At 37.8% G+C, this 8,987-nt stretch overlaps 2 protein-coding genes across 2 annotated transcripts; one reads left to right on the top strand and one right to left on the bottom strand.

Moving 5' to 3' along the window:
* The first annotated feature begins 2,590 nt into the window (after positions 1 to 2,590).
* Positions 2,591 to 5,795, top strand: LOC109187123 (putative pectate lyase 21). The gene is made up of 5 exons (XM_019337276.1): positions 2,591 to 2,872; positions 3,684 to 4,035; positions 4,106 to 4,316; positions 4,397 to 4,465; positions 5,297 to 5,795. Exons 1-5 carry the CDS (start codon positions 2,746 to 2,748, stop codon positions 5,513 to 5,515), a joined length of 978 nt encoding a protein of 325 aa, XP_019192821.1. The 5' UTR covers positions 2,591 to 2,745; the 3' UTR covers positions 5,516 to 5,795.
* A 123-nt stretch (positions 5,796 to 5,918) lies between these two features.
* Positions 5,919 to 8,422, bottom strand: LOC109187122 (exocyst complex component EXO70A1-like). The gene has a single exon (XM_019337275.1). It carries the CDS (start codon positions 7,994 to 7,996, stop codon positions 6,065 to 6,067), a length of 1,932 nt encoding a protein of 643 aa, XP_019192820.1. The 5' UTR covers positions 7,997 to 8,422; the 3' UTR covers positions 5,919 to 6,064.
* Between the last annotated feature and the right edge of the window lie 565 nt (positions 8,423 to 8,987).

The following is an 8,987-nucleotide window of genomic DNA, read 5'->3' on the forward strand; positions in this document are numbered from 1 at the left end:
AGCCGCACCATTTACCCCGAGTATAATGGGCACGCCCCTTCCTAAAGATTTTAGGTTCTCAGCCATCAAAGCCTACACCAGAAGCTCCGACCCGCGTACCCACATGACGAGGTGTAAGGAGACCATGGTGATGATTGGAGTGGGTGACGCCATCATGTGCATGCATTCTTGTCCACCTTGGATGGGGCGGCCTAGGATTGGTTCAACACAATCCTATATGGATTAATCTAGAGTTTTTCAGAGCTGTCCCAAAGTTTTTTGACTTACTTCTCTAACAATATACATCGCAAGAAGAATTTCTCTCACCTCTGCGTGGTAAGCCAGAGCAGGGGTGAGGGTTTGAGAGATTTCCTGAGCAGATGGAAGAAGAATGTCAATAATGTGTACGATTTTGACTCAAAAGTGGCAATTCTGGTGTTTATCCAAGCGCTTAGGTCCGGAGACTTTCACAGGCAACTAAACACCCCATGACCCACCATCATCGCTCTTACGAAGATATAATGAGGATGACCAACCGTTTTGTAGAAGCAGAGGATGCCAATAAGAATAAGAGAGAAAATGAAGAAGGCCCGAGAAAATGGGTCCAACCAACTAGGTGTAGGGCTCGGCTCTATCAAGGAAGGAAAATAGAAATCAATCCTCGGGGGGACCCCATTTGGTCCCCTTGCGTCATTTAACCCCGCTGATCCATCTGGTTAGTGTGATCTTGGACTATTAAGGTAGACCAAACCAAGTACTGTCGGTTCCACCGATAGATTGGACACAACACTAATGAGTGTCACGTTCTGAAGAGATAAATAGAAGATCTCCTTCAGAGGGGATAGTTTACTCAGTTATTAAATCATCCAGAGCAAAACGGCGAAAAGGCGAGGGCCCCGAGCCATTGACATCGAAAAAGTGAGAGTACGGCCAAATTGCAGAATAAGGAGACAAAGAGTTAGATGAGGAGCCCACACCACATAAAAAACAAGCTAAGTCATCTGCTAAGAATTAGAAGATCGACAATAGAATAATGTAACAATTGATCACGGTCCGCCCTTATCAACCTTGTTGAATAAAACTTTTTTTAAAAAAAAAAAACTTAATTTATTTTAATTATCGGAGTCCTTTGTGTTTACAAAACAGGAAACCGACAGGGAAGTCCAGGTTGTGTCCTCACCCATGCACCATGTAAAATGGATCATAATCCATGATATAACAATTGGAAAGTGACTCTATACCCACCTCGTCAAGTTGCAGGTTTTGATCCTCGACACGGCCCACACCCACATTGACCAGTCATTATTCCATGGACCGTGGTCCACACAGTTTTGTGGACAATAAATAAAAGATACATTTTTAATATACTAAAAGTATTATTTGTGTACTTTGTATAGTATCAAATAATGCATTTACTTTTAGTATATTAAAAATGTATCAAATAATGCTTATATTCATTGCGCGTTCTGTTGGGTTTCGGTTGAGTCGGCAGAGTTCAGCCCCTACTCGATTCGAGACGTGGCATTGTGGCTTACAATGGATGTATGTGGTAAAATAGTTAATGTTCACCTACTTATCATCAATTGGTTTTTAAAAAGGATATGACAACCAGATAACCAAAGAACTCCGTGATTAAGCGTGCTTGACTTACAAGATGGGTGACCCACTGGGAAGTAAGCATAGTGCAGAGCTTAGATCCATCAATTGGTATCCGAACTGAGATCGACAAGGCGTAGTGTAACAAGTGCTGGATAATGTTAAGAAATATATGACAACCAGATAACCGCAGAACTCCATGGTTAAGCGTGTTTGACTTATAGGATAGGCGATCCACATCCAACACGTCGAGAATTAAAGAAGTGGTATAAAAACTAAAATGTCATTGCGTAATAATATAACTAAAGGTAATTTTGTCATTTTCACCCTTTTTTACTTTCTACTTTCTACTTTCTATCCAAATGCAATTCATTAGGGGACATTTGAATTGCAATTCCACAAAATAAAATGAGGGAATTGCAATTCCATCCAACCAAACAATGTAGTTTTGATAGGTGTTAAATTCCATTGTAACAAAAAAAAAAAAAAAAAAAATCAATTACATCCAACCAAACACCTTAATGATCCACAGAAGAGAAAATTCCACTTTTTTTATTTTGAGAAAAATATAAATTTCACTCTTAGGCCCTTGAGTATTATATATGAATTACATTTGGTACTTGATTATTAAAATTTTCTAATTAGATACCATGCCTATGTAATTTGTATCACATTTGGTTCTACTGTCCAATTTTTCAACCAATTATTGCTGAAAGTGCTTCTTTCGAAAGAAACATGTTCGTAAGGAGTACTGCATTTGCTTCTTCCGAAAAGAGCACTCCGGAAAGAGCACTGCATTTGCTTCTTTCAAAATGAGCATTTCTAACAATAGTTGGCCGGCAAATTAAACAATAGGATTAAATGTGATATAAATTATATAATTATCTACTTAATTAAAAAAAATTTAATAGTTAATGACGAAATGTAATTTATGTATAATAATTAGGAGGCGAAAACTAAAATTTATTCTTCCACAACAAAATTTACCCACATTGACAGCTCTCACCCCCAAAACTTTACTGACATTAACAGCCAAACCCGCCGTGAAATTCTCGGTGACGTTAACGTCCCAAGACATAAAAAAACAGCCCGCCGAGACAAAACTCCGGTTTAACTTCCCGCGACGGTTACCGCCGAAGAAATCAGTGGTCCGCCAGGACAGGAACCACCATGGCAGCATTACCTTACGCTGACGTCGACTTTAACCTCAGATCTCTGGCCGGTCGAGCCGAAGGATTCGGAAGGTTCTCCATCGGCGGCCTCAACGGTGGCCTTTATCGTGTTACCACTTTGGCCGGTTTGGTCTTTATTCCTATTTTTATTTCCTTTTCTTTTCCAATTTCTGATTTCTTAGGTATATAATTTGTAATTGTTGACGTATATTGTAGTCGAAATTACTTTGTAACCTAACCACAGTTTTGTGAAGATAATCACAACAAAAAACGCTTTTGCTAAATTGTTTAGAGTTGAATCAGAATGTCTATCTGAAGTTTAAGAGGGTATCTGTTAAAAAAATGGTGTTTTATTAACTTGACCACATGGGTGATTTTGCTTTCCTTTTTTTTTTTTTTTTTTTTCTTATTAGAATTTAATTCGTAGGGTTTTACTGTTTTGATATAATAATTGCTATAACTGCCTACATGTTTAACTTTAAGTGAAGGCTCGGGAAGTTTTAGAGGTTTCTGACATGGTTTAGTTGAAATTTTTATTTCCTCATTATAGTTCTTCATAATGTGTATCTTACTTGATAGAAGGGGGTGTCACTACGCTTGTTATGTAGCTTTCATCTGCTTCTTAGAAAAGTTTTTTTGTTTTATATACTCATCAGTTTGTAGTGACTCCTATAAGTGAATCTGTTTTGCCCCAAAAACAGCTTTGTTTTGATCAAGTTGAAGAATAGTTGTTTGAACAGAAAGGCAAATGGCTGTTTATAATTTCATCTTATTCTTAAAAGTTCACCTGTCTGATGGTTGGCTGTTGGGGATGTCTTCAAGATCTGATGATATTTTCAGGTGCTAGTGGTCTAGCAGGACAAGGGTCTCTGCTGGAAGTTATCTAGTAGGTACTTCAGTATGACTGATATTGTGATTTTGTTTTCTTGTTTGTAGATGATGGTCCAGGATCACTTCGTGATGGATGCCGTAAGAAAGAGCCACTGTGGATTATCTTTGAAGTTTCAGGTGTCATTCATCTCTCATCCTACCTGAGTGTGTCATCTTATAAGACAATTGACGGGCGTGGACAAAGGGTAAAGCTGACTGGCAAAGGATTACGTCTAAAGGAATGTGAACATATAATTGTATGCAACTTGGAGTTTGAAGGTGGCAGGGGTCATGATGTTGATGGCATTCAAATAAAACCCAATTCTAGGCACATATGGATTGATCGCTGTTCACTCCGAGATTATGATGATGGCCTAATAGACATAACAAGACAAAGCACAGACATAACTGTTTCTAGGTCAGCTAGTTTTTCTGACATTGTATACCGAGTTGTTTGACATGGAGTAATGAAGAATTCTGCCTTGCAGATGCTATTTTGCAAATCATGACAAAACAATGCTTATTGGAGCAGACCCCTCTCATGTCAATGATCGGTGTATAAGAGTGACCATTCACCATTGTTTTTTTGATGGTACACGCCAAAGGCAGCCTCGTGTTAGATTTGGTAAAGTTCACCTGTACAACAATTACACAAGAAATTGGGGTATATATGCTGTGTGTGCCAGTGTAGAATCACAGGTAAGTTTGGTTCTTGTATATTATTTCTCATGCATGTTAAAAATAGGTAACCACTTAACCCATTTTATGGTTGGTTCCAGATTTACTCTCAATGCAACATTTATGAAGCAGGACAAAAGAAAAAAGCTTTTGAATACTACACAGAGAAGGTAACTCCACAAGTTTTATACATTAATTTGCATTATCATTATACACACTTGGAATTGTAAAACCAAAATTTTATATTAGAACCAAAAAAAAATGATCTGATGATTTTATTGTTGAGCCAAGCAGGTATTTCTTGTGCTTGATCTCAGCTTGGTTGGTTAAGGAACAGTTGGTGTTTGAACTTGACTCACTTTATTCAAACAAATTGTTCATATAAACTGTTTTATTTTATTTTAAAAATGTATTAGTTGTGTGTTGACATGTTGTGCATATATAATATTTTACATTATATGAGGAAAGCTGAGTTTACACTTGCTTGACTCATTTCTTAAAGAGATATCTGAGGTGTTCATATAATGTGCTCAAACTCAAGCTTATTACACACAACAAGGTCATCCTATTGCTTCTTTCTGGGCTTGCCCTTTCTGCATAGATTTTCTCTTGTTCTATTTGTGCTGGAAATGGAAATACAATAATTGTGTCCCCTTATGGAACATATGGATTATCTTATTCATCTATACTTTAGTGAATATAATCTCCAATTGTTCAATATATTTCAATTGAAGGCTCTATGACATTCCATGCTAGAGAAGGGTTCTGTATTGGAATGATAAATATGTGGAGATGGATTAAGAATGTATGCAGTAACTTATGAAAGTCCGCCTTAACAACATTGATTGGGATTATAACCAAAGATTTCCCATATTGTTTCTTATGCTATGTCTTCTCATTATGTTTTTGGTAATTAGAATATCCCACTGCTTTTAAAAAGTGTAACTATGTGCATTTATGTGACCAACTTCATCAGCTATTGAGTTATTTTGATGATTTAGGCAGCAGATAAGGAGGAGGCAAGATCAGGCATAATTAGATCAGAGGGTGATTTGTTTCTGAATGGAGCTCAAGGATTCTTATTAAATGGAGTTGGTGAGCAATGTTTCCATCCAAGTGAATTTTACCCTAACTGGACATTGGAAACGGTTTCAGACTCCCTCAAATCTGTACTGCAAATTTGCACAGGCTGGCAATCTCTTCCTCGGCCAGCAGAATAATGTGCCAATCATATGCAATGTCAATAAGAAAATTATTAGTCTCGAATGTAGATAGCATATCTCTTTTCATGTCAGAAACAAAAACTTGGAGAATATTTTATTCTTATTTGAAAACAATAGTAAGTTGTGTAGGTTGTATCCTCTAAATTTGGAAACAAAAAGTTTCATCTTCCGTGATGCAACGAGGGGAAATGTATTGGCAGATGCTATATGTGTAAGACTTCAGTGTTAGTATAATGTTATCATTTGTGAATATATGGAAGGGGTGTAACTTGACTAATTTGCTTATCCTTCTAATTGCTCATCACAAAATCTTACTATACTTTTCTGTATTGATGGAGTTTCTTGGATACTGTTTGAATTGTTTCAGAAGTTAGATACTGGTCAGAAGGGTTGATAGTTGTTACAAAGAAAATTTTCACTTTTGGTATTGAATCCCCTGAGAGACAGTTTCTTTATAGCAAGAACTTACAGCTTGAATCTAGAAACAGTTGTACATTTGTTTATATGAAAATAACATATGATCCAGATGCTGTAAATGGCCTGGACTTAATTAAGGCACCGTGGTACACGGGAGTTTGATGATAAAGATGATGATGACGAACTCCTTGACATTGATGTCCCATGGAACAAATCTGACAGGTAGTTTCCCAAATTATCGGGAGAGTACCGCACCATCACCTCTGAGTTATTTTCACTGCTCAGTACTTCCAGGTATGTATCATAGAATTCCCTGTACATTGGTACTAGTAATTTTGCTACTGACAATTTTATTTCATCTCGCAACTTCCCATCAGGAACCACATATGCTGTCTGTTTCCGGTATGCCTCTTCAAAGGCAGCACTGAATTGTCTAAAATGCTCCTTTATACTGTCAGGCGATAGTGATGGATCCAATCTCTCTGGCAGACATGAAAACACTTTTGCCCACGCCATTGCTTTGTAGTTTGCTGCATATGATTTTACCTTCCTGTCAAGCTTTGAAACCCAGTTATCACCAAGGAGACACTTGAGGAAGCTTGACCTTACTTTCTCCACTACATATTGGAGGTTGTTGGCTAGGAAAAGATAGGATAAAGCAATATCATTGTAGAGCTCAGCTTTGCTGTCAAGTTTGCAGAGGAGTACGAGGATGATCCAAGCAAGTCGGGCAGATACTGCTGAAGTTGGAGTCTCAGAGGCACTTGGAGGGCTCTCAAAGTATGATTCTGGAAATGGTGATCGTGCAGGAGATCCAGCAGAGTCACCAATTATGTCATAGAGTACATCGCTATAGTCTCCCAGGGATGATACAAAATCCATCACCGATATGGTCAATGGATGAATCCCTCCACCAAGAATTGGTGTTCTCGATGAGTTCTTCTGTATAGATGACTCAAACTCGGAAAGTAGGGTTTGGACTGAACTGCAGAGTTTGTGAAGAGAGGTGAGAGCTTGCAGTCTGACTGCTGAGACTGATTCATATGAGAAGATTGACTCAATCTCAGGCCATAGCTCTGAAATCCCCTCATATAAGTCCATTAGCCTGAAAAATTTTTCTGGTGATCCCTTGGTCTTCGCAACAAGTTCTGGGAATCTGAACAGGTTAGTGGCTCCTTCTTTTGCTATGACGTGGAAACATGCTTCTCTCATGGTTTGAGATGCAGAAAAGACATGGTCACAGAGAAACCTCTCGCCATGGAAGAGTGTTTTCACTGCAATTTTCACTGCATGCAGCCAGTTCTTTATCTGATCCTCAAGAACATTTGAACTCATCTTGCTGATTTGGGATGAGCTGTACTGTTGAATTCCAAGGTGATAAAGCCCTTCGTCCACAATTGACTTTCTGATGATTTTATATATGTTAACACACTCTTTAGCATAACCTGAGCTGACCATACAGTCAGCAATCAGCCTGAGGTCAGACATAGCAAGAACAGACAACCGTTCCACCTCAGATACGGATTCACCAGCTGCATGAATCTCATTATCTGAGCAACCACCATCTTCCTGCTCTGAATCAGTTGAAAGTGACTGTGACAGGTGAGAGGATCTACTGGACACTGATTCTGGATCCAAATACTGTCTATTTGCAGACAATATCTGATAAAACTCTTTCTCGAGTCTTGCCATGGCCATGTGCATCAAGTTCTGAGCTTTAACAAGCTTGCCAGAACTCGAATGCTGTGAAACCAGGAAGTGCATGGCCCTTCTCAACTCCTTAACACTTGTGAGGAATTCCTTGGCTTCTTTTCTGTTTTCCTCGAACAGTTTCTCGTAGGAGGACCCATTAGGATCCCATTTCTTGATAAGCACCTTGGCATTATCAATGTTTTCCTCCATCATTGCCTCTGAAAAAGTGTGGGAAGGTGTTGCAGGTGGTGAATGGCTCGAAAAGGAAGAGAGGGAAGATTTGGTTTTTGATGAAGCAAAGAGGTCTGCTCTCATCCTCCTCGGCGTTGAGGGCAATGATTTCTCTCTCCTGGTATCAAGAATGGTCATTGCAATCTCAAAGATGCTGAGAATTGGTCAGTGAGGCCTTGCTGTATTTGGATGCCTTGCTGTGTATGCAATAATGATGTGAGAAAATCTGAGTTTAAATAGAGGGAGAAATAAAGAAGGTTTTATGTGGGGTAGGTGAGAATTGACTTGGTTTGTGTTAGGGCCTTAGGGGTATAGAGGGTGTTTGAGTGCCTTTGGTTTCTCCCAAACAATTCTGAAGCTGCAGTATTCAATGGCCATGAGGTATGAATTTTTTCAAGTTTGTTGAAAATTTCATGTTATTTATTAGATCAAATTCAGAATTTTCCAAGTCTTTATGTAGTAAATTTCATGACTAAACTATTACGGAGTGTATTCAAGAAAATTCCTGAAAGTTTGGATTCACATTGTAAGGTCAGTGTCAAGTTGTTAAATTCATCATTTTGTACTTGAACAACATAGAAGCTGAGCATCAAATTCATCTAAAAATTTAAATTCATGATTTGTTATGAATTTGGTGCATGACTTGGTATATAATTATTTTTTACAATATTAGATTTAAATACATTGATTTACAAGAAAGTCGGCAGTCGTTAATTCAATGTGCACTTTGGGTGTCCGTGGATTGTAGTTAACCGATTCAAACTGAGAATGCCAATGGCAGTTTTCAAAGGCAATTAAACTTGAAACCTTATGGTTATCCAGACTAATTGTCCAACCAACTTGACTATGGTTGTTCCATGTTAAATCTAAGTGTTGTTGATATGACACATTAATTTTGTTTTGTTTTGTTTTTGTTTTTTTTTTTTTTTTTTTTTTTTTGCAACAAGTTATTAGATCAAATGTTAATGGATGCATTAAAATCACTGTATAAGATTATTACTTGACGACGAGTTATTTTATTGGATGCATTTTTGTGCTTTAGCCACATATCTAAAATTTTAATGTGGATATAAAAATATCATATTTGTTTGTTTGTTTGGTTTATGGAAATGTGAGATAACAGTGTTTT

This window comes from Ipomoea nil, unplaced genomic scaffold, assembly GCF_001879475.1.
Source record: "Ipomoea nil cultivar Tokyo-kokei standard unplaced genomic scaffold, Asagao_1.1 scaffold1416, whole genome shotgun sequence".
NCBI lineage: Eukaryota > Viridiplantae > Streptophyta > Magnoliopsida > Solanales > Convolvulaceae > Ipomoea > Ipomoea nil.